General features: G+C 44.0%; 2 protein-coding genes and 1 pseudogene across 4 annotated transcripts in view; 1 reads left to right on the top strand and 2 right to left on the bottom strand.

Moving 5' to 3' along the window:
• Positions 1-17,243, top strand: part of LOC121604361 — a 235,730-nt pseudogene that overhangs the window by 163,102 nt on the left and 55,385 nt on the right.
• The window catches only part of LOC121604362 (histone H3-like), a 610,603-nt gene that overhangs the window by 546,512 nt on the left and 46,848 nt on the right, over positions 1-17,243 (bottom strand). The window lies entirely within an intron of this gene.
• The window catches only part of LOC121604331 (nucleosome-remodeling factor subunit BPTF-like), a 44,558-nt gene that overhangs the window by 6,910 nt on the left and 20,405 nt on the right, over positions 1-17,243 (bottom strand). For 2 of the 3 annotated variants that reach the window (XM_041933821.1, XM_041933823.1), the window contains exons 16-33: positions 15,988-16,112; positions 15,334-15,462; positions 15,079-15,229; positions 14,607-14,646; positions 14,038-14,263; positions 13,649-13,798; positions 10,143-10,273; positions 9,551-9,665; positions 9,069-9,286; positions 8,209-8,449; positions 7,640-7,923; positions 6,553-6,666; positions 6,165-6,326; positions 5,011-5,093; positions 2,214-2,439; positions 1,728-2,038; positions 1,163-1,336; positions 452-644 (exon numbers count right to left, since the gene is read on the bottom strand). In XM_041933821.1, coding sequence (XP_041789755.1) covers positions 452-644; positions 1,163-1,336; positions 1,728-2,038; positions 2,214-2,439; positions 5,011-5,093; positions 6,165-6,326; positions 6,553-6,666; positions 7,640-7,923; positions 8,209-8,449; positions 9,069-9,286; positions 9,551-9,665; positions 10,143-10,273; positions 13,649-13,798; positions 14,038-14,263; positions 14,607-14,646; positions 15,079-15,229; positions 15,334-15,462; positions 15,988-16,112 — 3,073 coding nt within the window. The remainder of the gene's footprint in view (positions 1-451; positions 645-1,162; positions 1,337-1,727; positions 2,039-2,213; positions 2,440-5,010; positions 5,094-6,164; positions 6,327-6,552; positions 6,667-7,639; positions 7,924-8,208; positions 8,450-9,068; positions 9,287-9,550; positions 9,666-10,142; positions 10,274-13,648; positions 13,799-14,037; positions 14,264-14,606; positions 14,647-15,078; positions 15,230-15,333; positions 15,463-15,987; positions 16,113-17,243) is intronic. The other variant, XM_041933822.1, reaches the window with a different exon arrangement.

The raw sequence follows: 17,243 nt of genomic DNA, 5'->3' as shown, positions 1-17,243 counted from the left end.
CTCTCTCACACGTACACAGACCTGGGGAGAGGAGGAGAAAATGAGAGGAGAAGAGGCAGCAGGAGGAAGAGAAAAGAAGCTAGAAAAAATGCTGAGGCCAGGCAGCTGTCCAAGTAACGCTCTGGGGAGCCGAACCCATCAGATAAGGTGGACACAGAGGACTTTTGTTTGCTGCTCTTTCACTGTAGTGGGACGACCAGGAACTGTGTTAGAGTTTGGTTGATCGCTTGTAATAAAGCTACAACGGCAGAGTGTTTGTGTACCTGTGCAGTAAATCTGCAGGGATGTAATAAGGCCTAAATATCCCCCAAATTCAGTTTGTCTGCCATTCTGATTTGCAGAATACAGTTTAACTTTTTTCAGAGGGTTAACATTCACCAGTGTATGATCATCTAGCTTGTCTGCAATAACATTTTATTCCCTGCTGCATCACCGTACACTGCTGTTTTACCTGTAAGGAACGCAGAGTTCTCCGCAGGCCCTCATAGTCCTTGTCAGTGAGCGGCGTGAAGACCGTCATGGCGTCCTCCGTCGACTGGCACTGCGGGCACACGTATTCGTCGATGTGGTTGGCCTCGCTCTGCAGGATGCCCACGCAGCGACCGTGGTACCAGTTCTGGCACCGGTCACAGCCGATGTAGAACCTGGGAAGTACTCACTGTCACTTGTGATGCAGGACATTGCATTGTATTTCAATGTGCTTGTATAAATACATGATTTACTACAGCTAATCAAGAGAGTAGACATGGTAAGATGATGTAGCCCACTGATGGTAGCTTCACATGTTCCTGCCTCACTTTTTGTAAACCGCTATTCAGTATCATTAAATTCACATTACAACATGATATATCATTTTGTGTCACCTTCCTTGGGTGAGCATTAATATGACAAGTGGGATACAGGATGTACAGGAGTTTAAAGGTAGCTTTGTATGCGTTGTATATTTTCACACTAAATTCATTTTCATTGTTTCTGATCAAGTATATTTCATATAAATTATTTTAGTGCTGACACTATCAACTACTCCCTCATCTACTATACTTGTTCTTTTTAACAATGAGCTTCTGTTGTGCCTGCCCCCAGTTTTGCATTAAAAGTAACAGTGATGAACAGTATTTTGCCTCGTAACATTAGAGACACACACACTCCTGCAGCTCCTTACTGGGACTCGTCGTATGGAGTCTGACAGATGCAGTACAGCTCCTCTGTGCTGCCCTCCTGGCCCCGTTTACACTCCACGCAGATGTAGTCGTCCATCTTCTTGGCCTCCTTCTCTGTGATGCCCACACAGTCTCCGTGATACCAGTTGGTACACAGGTCGCAGCCAATGTAGAACCTTTAGAGAGGAAAAAGGTCACTAACGTCTTATAGTAGACACTGACTAGTTTACAGCATGTCAATAAATGTATCAAACTACATCACGGTTTTTAAGAAACATCAAACTGTGTTTTGGTTTGTGCTTAATAATTAGGTTGTCACACGTTTGATCTGTACTGGAAAATGGGGTTTTCGTGTCATGATTTCTTTGTTCCACAGTGAGTGGTACTGGGAAAGACCCTGCATACCATCTGACTACAACTGGCCTGTGAGAGCGACATCCAGTCCATCCAGTTCTGAGTTCCTAGTTTGTGAGATGTTGATTAAAAAGGTCCACTGGCTTATTACAACCATTGCCTCCCCCTCCTGGGTATTAAAATCTGAGAATTTTCGAGAGAGCATCATCATACTTGGTCTCGTCGTAGGGCGTCTTGCAGATGCAGTAGAGCTTGGTGTCCTTCTTGCTCTCCTTAGAGCTTGTCGTCAAGATCATCTTCTTCTTCTTGGACTTGGCTGATGTCGCAGTCTCCCTCTCCTCCTCCCGTTTCCTCTTGTGTGTGGAGGTGACGGTTGTGGTGAGGTGGTGTTGAGAGGTGATGCCGTGTGCGTGTGTCAGAGTATGTTGCTGCTTGTTGTGGGCAGCCTGGGCAGCCTGTTGGGCTGCAGCCTGAGCCCTCTCCTTCTCCCTCCGCATCCGCAACAGGTCCCTCTTTAGCTCCTCCTGAGGAGTGTAACATCAGGACAGATGGGGTTAAAATTATACTGACTGTGTAAAACGATATATATATATATATATATTCTTGAGGCTATTTTTTTATCCTCATGTACCACCTGCACACAGATTTCTTCCTATTTTTTCTGGTGTTTTGTCCCTCCAGCCCTCCCTCCCTACATACCTGGGCCTCTAGCTGTAGCTCCTTGTCGAGAAGCGCCCGCTTCTTCAGGATCTCCATCTTGAGACTCTCTTTGTGGCGGTAAAGGAGCGAGGACAGCTTGCTGGCGTTCGCCAATCTCCTCTTGGCCTCTACCACCTCCTCCTTCTTCCTCTTCTTGGCTGCTTGCCTCTCATCCTTGTCTATCCGGTCCAGGATGTACTTCATCACCTGGTTGCATACGATCATCCTGGACAGGTGAAGGAAAGATGGGAAAGGAATTAATTACCGTATATCGAGGACGAACAGCCGCTTGAATACAGTAGAAAAATGTACGTTCTGCCCTAAAATCACAGCTCAAGAAAAAGTCCTATTGAATCTAATGAGGACCCATGTGAAAAAAGGGCTATGGCCCACTCAGGGTATTTATTAAAAGCCATAAAATACACATAACAGTCCTGCTGAGAGAAAAAAAGGATAAAAGAGCAGGGAGGGAAAGGATTATCACATATCTGAATCTTGAATTCAGAGAGTCAGTACAGTCGGAGTCACAGAGGAAGAGTGTTATCCCTCTGATACACCAGTGGGCAGGAGTATTAATCCAAACAGTGCTCCAATGTTTCAGAAAGTACAACCTGCATGGCTGTTGGCTACTTCAAAAATGGGAACATCTAACTTTCCACATGTAAGAAATGGCAGTGCGTGTCAATGAACAATGAGAGCATTTCTCTCAGTGCAAGTCCTTGAGGCATTCTGGGGGCTCAGTTGTGTAAGCCATGCAACTACAAAGTCCTGGACTTGTATCCCATCCCAATCTGGCTCTAAATCTTTCCTTTCGCCACTGTAAACTATCAAATAAGGGCTAAAACACAAAAACAAAATGTTGGAAGACCAAACTTCCACTTGTACTGCTTGGAAATGCCTCAGGGGGTAGATGGTTGCACTACATGACAAACCGGGGACACAATCAAACAACATGGCCTTTAAAAAATGTGAACCTGACATGGCTCCTTCCTAAAAGCAATGCAGTTGTGTCATCATCCCTATGAGAAACGAATAGTCAGAGAAGTCGTGTTACTGGGCCACGTGTCTAACAGATGTTGGAGGGGTAGTTGGTTGTCCGGTGTTTATTTGTGTGAGACTCAATGCTTCAGTAGCAGGGGAGAGGAGCTGAGGCTTGGAGGAGAGGTATGGTGAGAGATGGACAGATAGATGAGATCTGGGAAACCACGCAGCTCTTGTAAACACGGGAAAGGTCACAGCGAATCAAAGTGCACAGAGGGGGATTCAGGGTCACGTGTACGATCCTATACTTTGTAATGATATACCTTCCTGCAAATCAAAAGGTAGCACAAGAAATATTAAGCAAAGAAGAAAAAAAAATCTCCTCGATCATTTTGTTTAAACTGACAGTCAGCGTACAAAGAAAAATCAGGACAATTTATGGCTCTGTCTACAGGGTATGTTCACTTGTGTTCGCTAACATTCACAACCGAGATCGAAAACTGTTTGCAGCATGCAGTCTTCAGTGCACGCTTGTGCAGATAACACAGGAAACGCGGCTGCTGAGGTCGAAGATGGGCCAGGGTCCCTATAGCGTGTACACTGAGAGTGCTCGCTACAAACGTGGCATGGAAAGTGGAGGAGACGAATGAAATGGGACACACAAACGCACGCAGGCTGATGTCAGAGTTCGAGGTTATTGCTAGCCGAGCGATGTTTTGAAGGAAAAGCGAGAGAAAAGGATGACATGAAGAAATGGAAAAAGGATGGAAAATAACCAGAGAGACAGACAACAGACAGAGCTGCTGTAGTGATGTCACGGTCGTCTGGGTTTGGTATTTCAGGTTTGTGTGAATGGGCACAGTGTTGACACACCTTCTGTGGACATAAACACATGGTTGTCAGGGTCAGCTGTAGGTCAGAGTATAATCTATCTATAGTATATAAAACAATAGGGAAGCCTTTCGAAACGTTCCACTTCTTTGACTTGCATTTTATAGATTTTATTTTTGTTTTTTGTAGTTGTGGCAGTCCTAACTCTGCTTTCAGAATCACAGTGTAACTTTTTCAAGGCAGAAGTAGACCAACAAATACTTGACTCTTAAGAGAGTCACTTGGGAACTACAGTGCTGGGCAAGTACACCAACAGTTTTATTTATCACTGGGGTGATAGTAGGTCAAAGCAAATTGTCAGTATCTGAGAATTCCCCCAGATATAAAGAAAGAAAAAACATATTTGATCTCAATTATTTTGTCAAATAATGCCAGACCAATAGGCTATTTATGTCGAGTATCTGTGCGGCGTTGGAAGGGCCTTGTGTGATTTTATTGTACAACTCCTCTCATTTATAAAAGGCTTTGTCTTTGTGTTCTTGCTTGTCAGGGTCACAGTGAGTACATGCAGCTGTTGGTGGTTACACACCCAAACGTTCCCATGCTGCATAGTACCTCCCAATATGGTGTTGGACAGAGGCCAAATGCAGAGAGGATAGTGTATGGACTTCTTTGACGATGTCACAGTTCCATATGATCACAACATTGACGCATAAGAGGGTGCTGATTCATAGAAGAAGAAGAACTGTCTGACACATAATGACCCTAAACGTAATTTCATAATTCGTGCAGTTATTTCCACTTGTATGATGCATAATTTCGTTTCGAAAACAACTTGCCACAGTGCGCTCAGTCTGACCGGTGAGAAAATCCTTCCAATGACCCAGAAAACACAGTATAAACCTTGCACAATGACACCACTGACTGCATGCAAAATATCGTTCCTGCATTTACACATCGGCAGCGACGAATTCTGGACACAAACCTCTGATTCTCTTCTCTCTCTGCAGGCGTCATGGTCTTCTTCTGTTTCAGGTGCTCGATCACAGCGTTCTGTTTCATCACCACCTGAAACGCACAATGCAGAAAAATCTTAGAACAAACTACATGTTTTAAAAAAAATCAAAGCCGCAGCAAAGCAGCAACAAGTGGCATTCAGTCACTTCAGCTAGTTTTAGTCTGTTCAAAGAAGAAGTGAGACCAATAACACACTTGTTTCATCATCATCATGAAGCCTGGAACATTACGCACTCAAAGTTAAGCCAATCAATATGGTACATCAGATTTTGGCCCCCAGAGCATGAACACCTAACTGGTCATATTCTGTCCACTGCATTTTGAAGTATATGTTTTTGGTATCTGTGGCAGCCGCTGTGGGCCAGGCTCAACATGCTCGGGCAGGCCTATGCCCAAACACGGCCTGATATGTACCGAGATTTATGATGACTTGACATTAATCTGCTAAGCCCGACCCTTTGCTTTTTGGTTGCTGGCAGTCATGTTTTGATTGATCTTGGTCATTTTTTATAGAAATGTGGATCTCAGTCTTGTGAGGCTGCAGACTGATTTTGGTGTTGACATAAAATCCAACAAGTTCTATTCAGTTTATGGACTTTATGGTCCAAGAAGCTTACTTGTAGAGCACATTGAGCTGGAATTGAAGTGTTTCCAATTTCTAGTCAATCAGAATCATGTTGTGAGGGGTTCGAAACTGTAAATTTTGGTCCTTAATTACACTGCCACCATCTGGTCGATGGGGTTCATATTTCTTGGGAAGCACATACACGTCCTTTTCAATTATTGGGCCAAGTTTCATGTCTCTAGCTGATTCCAGGTCATGGCTATTTGAGCCGCTGTGGCAGAATAGTATTATGTAATAATAATAATAAAATGGCAGGAAAAAAAAAACAATATATATAGAACAAACAAACAAGCATCTTGATTCAACAACCCCTTGTGACTATAGTGATGTCTAATGTGTACAAGTAGTGACAGTAAGCCCAACAAACAGAAATAATGTAAAAATAAACCCTGTCTTGGTGGAGCACAGCAGGATGGTGTTTATGGAGAGATGGATGACCTGGCTATGATGGGTGCCTGAGCTCACTCACATACACTCACACACACAAAAACACACACCTGCTTCTGAATGATGTCGCTCTGGCTGGCTGCGTTGAGGGCTTGCTCTCTCTTGGCCTCTGCGGCTTGTCTCTTCTTCTGCTGTTGTTGTTCTCGGAGCTGCTGGATCCTCTGCAGCTGCTCCTGGACAGAGGCTGCCTGGATGGTCACTACGTTCCCAATCTGTGCAGATGGCATAGAGTGATAAGGGAAACAGTTTTGCATACTCCATTCTAAATGTGTAAAGCAGTAGTGATCAATCACTTGTACTGAATGATGCTGCATTTGTGTAATTTCAAAAGACAAAATTCTGGCCTTCTGATTTGTTTTTCTCAACTTTTTTCTTTTCTTGGCTCAAAACCCCAAAGCAAGGTCCTTAGCAAGTTAGCATCTGGTTCAGCTGCCTTACCTGTCCTCCCTGAGCTGAGGTGGTCCCGGTCTGTTGTATCTGGATAGGAAGCTGCAGTTTGATGTGCTGTGGCAGAGAGCCTCCCCCCTGCTGGGCCTGCAGCTGGGCCAACACCTGCAGTTACAACACAGAAGGTACACAATCTTAACAAAGTTGAAAAGAAAACCAGTGTTTTGTTTGTACATTTATATAAAAGATCTGTTTGGATTACTTAGCTCATACTGTCACATTACAGGCGCCCTTAATTTAATAAGGCCAGATAGATTAAATTAGCAGTTCACTGAATTACAACCCTGTTTCCAAAAACGTTGGGACACAGTGTTTGGAAAACACTGAAACGCCATATTTAATTGAAAATAGCACAACGAGAACAGATCTACTGTTGAACCTGAGAAATGTCATTGTTTTTGAAAAGGCTTGTTATCAGCACACAGTTCAAATGCCAGCATCTGTGATGGTGGCACATGTGTAACCTGCACATTTGTGAAGGCTCCATCAAAGCTGAACCATATACACAAGTACAGGAGCAACATATGCTGCCAAGTTGGCAAGGGGAGGGAAGACCTCACTTATTACAGCAAGTCAATGCCAAACCATGTTCTGCACTTTTTACAACAGCATGGCTGCATAGTAAAAGTGTCCATGTGCTAAACTGGCCTGCCTGCAGTCCTGACTTATCACCCGTTCTAAAAATATATGACAAAGGAGACCCTGAACTGTTGAGCAGCTGAAATGACAGAAACTGGTCTCCTCAGTTACCAAACGCTTACAGACTGTCAAAAGAAGAGGTGATGCAACAGAGTAGTAAACACGACTCTGTCCCAACTTTTTTGAAACATGTTGCTGACATCAGATTCTAAACAAATATAGAATAAAAAAAAAAAAACAATGAAATTTCTCAGTTTTTCAACAGTTCAACTTTTTAAAATCAGCCTTGCTTCAGACTTACTTACAATTAAGTTTTGTCCAATACAGTAAAAGAGCAGTTTCAAGTGTCCGGTTGCTAAGTTGCTCATTGTCATGTGAACTACAGCTGTAGTAAGTCAGAGTTACAGTACTGAACACTATGTCTCTTTGCTAATCATACCTGTACCTGCTGCTGCAGTCCAGACATGCTGATGAGCTGGGGCGTCTGCTGCAGCTGCAGCTGGGCAGTTCCTCCCTGCGTTTTCACCTGCAGTGAGGTGGGAGACTGGATGGGCATGTGAGCCTGTGTCTTAGGGGGTAACTGGCCCTGCGGGGTGGCTGAGGAAGGGGTGCTGGTGGTGGCCAATGGGGTCGCCCCTGCCTGGACGGGGGCGGCAGCCTGCTGGGCGGGCTGGGCTGGGGTTTTGGTAGAGGTGGGGTTGGGCTGGCCTGCAACTGCGGTGGCTGGAGAGAGACAGGGAAGAGGGTCAGAGATAAGGAACAGTGGATGTCATCATAATAAATGTCCCCTTTAAAACATGACAGACCTCCCAACTACCCTAAGATAGCAGCTCAAAGAATGGAGCAAACGGACATTTTTCAAAAACACAGCATTGAGTGACTTTTCTAATGTGGTTCTATATTGAAGAGGCCTGTCTATTCACTGGAAATCAGAAAGTAGAACCACCCCCGATAGAAACACATTAAATTCACATCTATCAAGTCATCCATTCTCGGTTCTTATTGTACCTGTGCTTGATGTGGGTGTGGCAGCTGAGGCCAAGGGCGTGAAGAGGAAGCGCTGCACCTGGCCGTTGGGCAGCGCTGCCTGCATAAGCTGCTGGCCGGGTCCTGGGATGACGGTGACACCTTGAGGTATGATTTGCAGCTGCCCGGTGGTCTGGCCCTGACCTTGAACCATCACCGTCAGAGCCTGTTGGGTTCCACCAACACCAGCGTGCCGATCCACACCTGACCCGGCCTGCTGCTTCTATGGGAAGCAGAGAAGAGAGGGGAAGGGCTGTTAGTAGGCAAATCACATTGCACAGTCCGATCTAATCCAAGATAAACTGCCTGTGGTGAAAAACTGGATGTATTCCATTGGTGAAGATTTTCTTGCATTAGTTTGGAAACATTGTGCCAAACTGATATTGTACATATTTATGAACTTTCATGAATTTACAATGATTCCTATAATCCTATTGATGGGATCTGTACATCTGTTGATCGCAACAACTTCTATATTTTTGTCGTTGCTGTCATCTGAGAAGGGTCTCTCTCTCTCTCGCTCTCTGAACTGTCTATCCTGAGGTTTCTCCCAATGCCTACGTGTTGTTAAGTTTTTGGAGAGTTTCTCTTCTGTCTTCTTAGAGAACTTGAGCTGGGTCATGAACCGTTGCTGGTATGTTGTTGTAAAGCCCATCAAAATAAATTTTCCATGTCTGAATGTCTTTTTTCTTTTATTGTAATCAAAGGAAAGCATCTAAAAATAAATTATGTTTACAGATGAATGTAAGACACACTTCATTGCCACTTGGATGGTGTTGATTTCAAACCCTGCACACAGGGTGACACAGGACTTCTTGGAGTTTTGGGGGTCCCTCACTAACCTGTGTGAGCTGGGTGAGCTGTGCCAGGGTGAGTTTGACCTGGCCTTGCCCCTGTGCCCGTGGAGTGCCCGGCGGCGTTTGGCCTGCTGCCTGTCCTGCTGGGGTAGGGCTGGCTGCCCCCTGGCCAGTGACCGTGGCGACGGGGCTGGCACCAGATATTGCAGTGGAAACTGCCTGGCCACGAATGATCTGCGTCACTACTTGCTGTCCACCCTGACCTGGAAGAGGAAAGTGTGTAGAGATGGCAAATTTAACAAGACCTTCACACAGGGAGACACTAAGAGCCAGAGTTTTAGCAAAAGGCTGGAGAGAACGCACACACACACACACACACACACACACACACACACACACAGACAGACACAAGCATGTGTGTGTGTCACCACATGATGACTTATGGTTAAATTTTAACTTGTTGCTTGACTTGCTACCAGTGAGCAGTTATACTTTAAGGAAAAGCATTCTCGTGAGGAGTACGTTACCTTGCTGGACCACGAGGGGCGTTCGGAGTATCGTCTTTCCCATTGGTCCCGTCTGCTGGATCGGTGTTCGGATCACTGTCATTCCTGGACGGATCTGACCACCAGCTGCCAGAACCTGGAAGGATATTTTCATGAAGATGTTGTTAATTAATTGCTTCAAAGCCAGCATATTATTCTTAAACTGTGAGAATCTGACCCAAAAAAGGTTAAAAAAAAAGGTGCAAAAGAGCATATTTGGAGCAGATTCAAAAAAACAAAACAAAACAAAAAATAGAACAAAACCAAACAGACACTTGGTCTCAGTATGGAACTACAGTATATTACAAAAAACATCATATTCTTCTATGATATGAAATAATGCACATTGAAAGCAGATATGTTGCCAGATGATTAAATAAAATAAATAAATTGCCAACAACAAAGGCAACGGAATCAGCTTTTTGCAAACTCACTGAGAACAAAACAAAGCAGAAGGCAACAGAAGGGAAAAAGCAAAACTGTAAGGACTGCAGTGACCACAGAGAGGATAAACAAACTGACAAAACCAAAACACCTCTATGAACACTTCACAGCAAGGAGCAGGCAGATGTACCTGTTGCTGGGAGCCTGGAGTGTTGGGCCTGATGTTGAGCGTGGTGGTGCGGGGCTGGAATGTGGTGTAGGTCTGTGCACCGCCTGCTGTGCTGGATGGAATGATTCCCAACACTTTCTGCTGAACCACACCTGCAGAGAAAGGAGAAACAGAAAGACACCAGAGTGAACAACAAAAGGAGAGGGGTGGGGTGAGGTTTCCCGGGAGGCAGTTTGTCAATTCGGTCAAGACAGAATCATAACCGGTCGAAAAATGAGGAGGACAAGGATAAAAAAAAAATGGACAGAGTTAAGAGCAACCAGTTTTTGTTAGCTAGTTATCTCAGTTAGCCATGCAGCTAGTGGCTCCATCAGCTGACTCAAATTTGTCCCGACTGAGAGCTTGGATCACCGGGGAGATTGTTGGTGTTTAGGCTGTGGGCAAGGGGTCCGGGCTCAGCATCCTCCCAGCAAACATGGGGCAAAAACCGGGACCAAACACAGCGTCTGAGACCAAAGGAGGCCAGTTTGATGACAAAGAATACACTGCCACGGTGTAGAGACACCGCAGGTGGGGAGGCATGAAGCAGGAGAGCAGCTAGAGAAGGGTGGGTCATCAGCAGAGTGTAGAGCCAAACATTTTGGGAGATTATTTTGTTTATTAATCAGACTAAAAAATGTAGCAAACTCACCACCTGCATACATCTCTGATAATTTTTGTTGATTTTTGACTGTTTTAAACTAAAACTATTACATAAATAATAGATATCGCACCTTTAAAAGATACAATTTAGGGATTGCTTGTTACATTTTTAGAGATTTTAGAGAGATTATATTTATTTGTCAAATGCCTCTTACTAAATCAAACACAACAAAAATCTTACAATACTAAAACATCTCAAAATACAATTATTGATGTGAAGCAGTGGTTACATGTTTGCATGTTACAAGTAAGCAGTTGCACCAAAGTCCAGTAACACAACGCAACACATTATTTGTGGGCTCCTCCTCCTGCTAGACGGCCAACCTTTTGATCACAGCAATGGTAAATATTAGTTGAGCAGATAAACAAAATCTTCAAAGGTTTAGTGAAAGCTTAGTTGGGTTTCCCCCAACATACCTGAACCCCCTCATACATTATGCATGAACTCAGATCCTACTTTTTTTTTTTTACTTTTATCCAACAAAGGGAGCATTTCATATTTGTTCACCAGACTCTGTGCCTTAATGAGCTCACGTGAAGACGGTGGCAGAAATGGAAACCATGAGTGGCGCTCTTTTTCCTCTGCTGCCGCTGCCTTCTTGCTGTGGTTTTTCAACCGCAACCGAGCAGGTAAACCTATACATCAAGGGTTTCCCCTCTTCAAAAGACGACGTTAAACCCGGTCGTAAGACCAGGGGAGTAGCTGCTCTGGTCACACACATCAAACAGGCTTTTCTATGGACTGGCTGTTTAAAGAGGTCGGGGAGTTGGGACTCCGGTGAGTGGAGAGGTACACTTTTATTCAAAAAGACGGAGGGAAAAAAAGGAAAACGGAATCCCGCCATAGAGGGCTACCTGTCTGGGACGCAGACCTCAGGGTAAACTTGTTTTCCTGCCTAACTTCCTTAAGCCCTTCCAAAACAAACAGGGTGCCCAAACAGTCAAATCAAACAGTCATGCTGGATAAATACACATGTCCAATAAATGGTTACACTCCACCTGAACTTAGTTTCTCCTTCATGATAACTTCAAAGGTAAGAAAAATCACTTTCTTTGTATCCTCGGTGAATATCATTCTCTTTATCTGGTGATTGCTATGTTTCATTTAAGCAAGTCGTTATTAAATGATGCATGTACTGTACTGAGAAGCTTTTTTTCATAATTTTTTTGGGGCATTTTCTGCCTTTATTTGATAGTGACAGACGACGAGGCAGACAGGCAGCAGGGAGAGAGAGGGGTATGACATGCAACAAAGGTCAAGCTGGCGACTGACCATGTGGCATACACCGTAGCTTTTTGGCTACTGCGGTGCTCCACGGAGATGCTATTTTTAATGGCATCATCATGTTTGAAAATTAAGATCTCTTCAGTTGTTTCTTTCCCACATTTTGTTATGTTAGTTAGCTTGACAAAAAAAATGAAAAGGGAAAAGGAGGTGGAGAGGTATTGTTACGGCTGTTAAAATGGTTTAAACCTGTTTGAGCCTATCTTGTGTTCTCTGTGTTTTTCACTGATGCATATTTTCAGTCTGAAATGTCACATTTTAATTTAAAAAATACATCTTGTGTACACAGTCAAGTAACAGATTTTGTGAATACCGAATCAGACTTATATAACCCACCTGAGAGCTGTCGACAGCTTCAATGAAGCATGTCGACATGATAGACCACCTCTACCGAGTGTTGAGCATTATCCATCATCTAATAATTTGACAGGACCACAGACAGGCCAGGTGGTGCTCAGTACAAACCATTGCCTCATCCGTGGTGTCAATATTGACATTTCAAACAGCTGAAAAGCACCTAATTTAAGATAGTACAGTCCTGAAGAACCTCAGACTACACAAGTCTACCATCCCAAAAACCATCCAACCAAAATAACAGCTTTCTATTAGATTACCATGGCGACAGGACACAACCAGACATGATGTGCCGCACCAAACTAAGCTGCTGACTCATGAAGTTGGGCACATAGTGGGGACCACAATGGGGTTGGTGCAGACCAGGCTGCCACAGCTGCACAAAACACAGTGAGCGACTGGCTGCTTCTGACATAGAAGCACCTTTTACATTTGTTTGGCTACAACCAGATGGAACAAGAAGCTTACCTAGAGCACAAGGACACTATTCCAGCTGGACTAAGCTCAGTTTAACATTTGCAGTATATGTTTATTTGTTTACCTCTCCTCCACCTATCTCCTCCCTCTTCCTCTATTTCTCAGAAAGCAGCCAGCATCTTTGCATACATCTCGAGCTAACTTTGTCTGTCTGCTGTTTGGTGCTGAGCAGGCAATAAAGTGTTTCAAATGCGTATAATTTCAAGCATGTAAGCATGACTGCATTAGGACCATGGTAAAAACTGATTGCTGTGTGACTGATTCAGAGATCCAAATATACAGTATGTTTAATAGATACCAGCATCTGAACACCTGAGCCTTGATGGTTTGTGTGCTTGGCTCACTGACAGTGGCAATCAAGGACAGAGGAATGTCTAATTTGTGTCTAATTTGTAGACTTCAAAATATTCGGGCCTGCGGTAGCTGGCCTCAACAACATTTAAAATGAGTGAAGACAGACTCAGTCCTTCTAGAGTGCTGTGGCGTGATTGGCACGCTAACTTGCTTACAATGGCATCCAATTAATGAGCCAGATCTAATTTGGCTCCTTTGACACATTTGAAATATCTCAGCTTTGGGGCCCCGGAGGAAGCAATGAGAACACAAACATGCATACATCCTGAAATGGTGATGGATGGAAAGAAGAAACATCTACAGTGAGTAAATCAGTGCCTGCCTCCAAGGTGTGACTCAATCAAATCTGCCGTACCTCCTTGTGAAGTTGGTACGTTGACTGTGACGATCTTGCTGTTGGCGGGAAGCGGCAGCTTGGTGGTCACTACCTTTCCACCCACTGAGGTTCCTGTAATCTGGAAAGTGTGCCCACCAGATGTGGCCACGGTGGTCTCTGTGCCCGCTCCTAATAAAGCAGAGAAACAAACAAAAAATTGCAACGGATACTGTTACTACTAGTAGAATAAAGGAACAACAACTAGCATTTCCTTTCACAACCCAGTGTTGTGAAATGATGAATAAATGTAAATTAGCATGACAGAATAATGTCTGGTAAAACAATCATAGATTATACCTCAAAGTTACATTTAAAGGTGACTGATGCTATTATGATTTGTTCCGATTTGCTTTAATTTATTTATTAACCTTGTGTGTTTTGACCCTGCTTGACCCAGGTGGCAAATGACTGCTGGAAGTTCTTGTTCTGCTGGAATGTGACGGGGGTGCCCATCTTGGTGGACAGTACCACCTTGGTGCTGGGGGTGCCCTGGCCTGACAGGGAACCCACGATGACTTTGGGTGTGGCTGCAGGTGTCGCAGGAGTCCCTGTTGGGGTGGCAGTGACTCCGCCTGGTTTCTGCTCCAGACGTTTCTGAAATTATTTATAAGTCAGTGAGGACATTAACAAAGAAACCAGTGACAGAAGTATTCAAGAGGACAAAAAACAAAAAATAAAATCAGCTGTGAGCTATTATAATGGTATAGACTTGTACGGATTGGTTAGCTGCCTGGCCAAGTAGAAATGAATAAATTGTCTGATGTGTTGGTCCAGTTTTCACACACCACTTAAAAAAGATCAAGTGTGTGTAACCAAACAGTGTCCTCCACTCCACAAAAGCAAGACGTAAGCCAAAGCAGACACTAAAAAGGCTTACATACATAATTTCTTCAAAAATGAATGTGGCTTTGAAGAAACTGAACGAAACCACACTCACCTTAGCTTGCTCTGCTGCCTGAGCTTTCTCTTTCTCCACCCTGTGAAAGAAAAAAAAAGAAACTATCAAGCTTAAAGCACAGCAAAAAGGAAAACATATCAAAAATGAGAATCGTTAAGAAAAAACAGAAAAGTTATGGTCTAGTAATTTAAAATACCCGACAAGTTACCCCACACATTTTACAAGTTAGAAGTGCTGAGGTATTGAGGTTAGGAAAGGTAAATATCATGGATTAAAAACATTTTGAGCATCAGCCTGAAACAGTTTTTTTTGACAACCTCCGTTTTACCTCACACAAATTTGGCAGAACGAGGAAATTTACCTCTAGCAGAGCCAGAAGAATATTTACCTTCTGAGGCAGTAAAATCAACAATCCGAATAATACCCGACTCTCCAGTTTGACATGTTTATAAATTGTTCTGACAGATGTGTATGTATGCTACATGGCAGGTGTAGGCATGACATGCTGGACCTTTCCGAGAAGGCTCTGATCTCCCAGAGGTCCAGCTCCTCCTCAGCCACCCAGGTCTCAATCACAACCGGGCCTGTCTGCTTGGCCGGCTCATGTTTCTTGGGGCGCAAGGCGCTGGAGCGCAGCCCCTTCCTCTGAGGGGTGTGGGTCTCTGGAATGGTGGACAGATGGGTAAATTAGAGACAAAATGGCTGTTTGAAAATCTGACATTTTTGTGTTTTTTCTTCAATGTCAGGAATAAAAAGTGCATCTAACCTTTCGGCGTCTCGGGCACTCCAAGGGGGCAGATGATTTTGCGGATACAGTACTCTGAGCGAATGCCATAGGGTCCCACGTCCCGGCGCTTAATGATCTCGGTAGTGGTGATTTCGGTATCCGATGTCTCTGTAGCAATGAGTGGGGATAGGGCTGGGTTGGTATGGTGATGAGGACGAGAGCCCGAGAAGATGGAGGAAATGCACTCCAACGTAAAAACAGTGACACCCAGATGAGATTGAAAAGGCTGCTTTTTTTGTTTTTTTTCCATTGCAGGGATAAAGAGGATAGTTCAGGTAAATACAGGAGGATACTATCCAATTATTGAACAGCACAAATGCTATGTTTGTATCTAACACTAGCTTGGGGTTGATCAATTCTCATGGAAACACCAACTGAATCTCCCATCCACAATATATTTGGACATATGAGTATCAATAAAGAAGAATATCAAACAAATTGCATAAGAAATTAGATTCATAAACATCCAAAAATGAACACTTCAACTGTATATCTTCCGTATCAAATAGCACAATAAATTCCATCCTCAAAACCCAAACTCAAATGTGATGAGTTCCTCCCCACCCTCCCAGGTTGAAGGGCATCTTTATTTGGAGGAGGTTGAATGGTTTGGGGCCGTAGGGGCTGTTCTACCTGTACGTGTGGTGCCGACAGCAGCGGATGGTTTGACGGCCATGTCGTCCCATCTCAGACAGGCCCACAACAGCCTCAGCATCAGGCTCACGCCAGCCAGAGACTTCACCGTCTGCAGGCGATACCTACAACACAAGCCAGGGGTTCAGGTATTACTCACATGCAGTTGCATGTAAAAAATCTGTCCAAGCATTGACTGTTGTTAACAACTTTGTACCTATGCACAACATAACAAAAATACAGCTAGAGAGAGTTTTTGAAAGTGGAAATGTCTGTTGTGCACATTTATATAATATATTTAATATAAACACTACTCATAGAAAGAATACTTGTTCTACAGATACGAGCTAAAGGAGGGGTTTTTTTGCATTTGCCACTCCCCTCATGTCACGCGGTTCATTAATGCAGGGCAACTGACCGGCAGTGACTCACTCGGCGCTAGAGAAAACACGTTGCAGCAAGATCGTGGAACAGGAAGAGGCAGAGAAAAAACAGACTGAGGTTGTTTTTGATGGTGCTGTCCCTTCATGACCATTTCCATGAAAGAAACAGATGGACAGGCTGCCATCTTTAATAAATCATTTCATACTCTAATTTGGTTTGGGAACAGATAACATCTCTCATCACGAAAGCACACAAAACCACAACTCGCAAAGTTCAAAGTGGAAGCTTTTCCATATTTCATTTGGTCCTTTTTAATTTCATAAACAATTTTGGGCATAACAGACTGTTCTGAGCGAAGAATTAGATGACAGGATGTCATCCATCAATGAATAATTTCTAAGTTTCCTATTAGAAGAAATATTCCTTCCGTGCATCATTATGGCCAGGACAGCTGTTCCAGTGATGAACTTGGCACTTAGGACATTTAAAATATCTTGGACATCTACAAAAACATGATCATCACAAGGCTGTGTGTGTGTATGGGGTTTGGTAGATATCCTCTTTCCCATGTGTAACCACAGGGGGGAAAATATCCCTGGGTTGCAGGGCTAGGTCACTGCACAAAGTGAACATCCTGACACTTCTCCCACCGCCACATGATTCATGACTGCTTCGGAACTCTGAGGTCCGGTCGAAATAACCAGAGGTCCCTGTGTGACACCAGGCTCGGAGCCACAACATCACTCAGGCCAAAGCCACGGACAGCAGACAGCGAGGGACAAGACAGAATGAACAAGTAGTCAGCCGGACATGGCACTCCAAAACCAGGAGAGGTTTTAAAGGCGGATGCTGAAGGGAGAGAGGATCAGCCT

The sequence above is a fragment of the Chelmon rostratus genome, chromosome 3 (genome assembly GCF_017976325.1).
Source record: "Chelmon rostratus isolate fCheRos1 chromosome 3, fCheRos1.pri, whole genome shotgun sequence".
In the NCBI taxonomy this organism is placed as follows: domain Eukaryota; kingdom Metazoa; phylum Chordata; class Actinopteri; order Chaetodontiformes; family Chaetodontidae; genus Chelmon; species Chelmon rostratus.
Note: the sequence above shows the minus strand (reverse complement) of the source record. Positions and strands in the feature narration are given on the sequence as shown.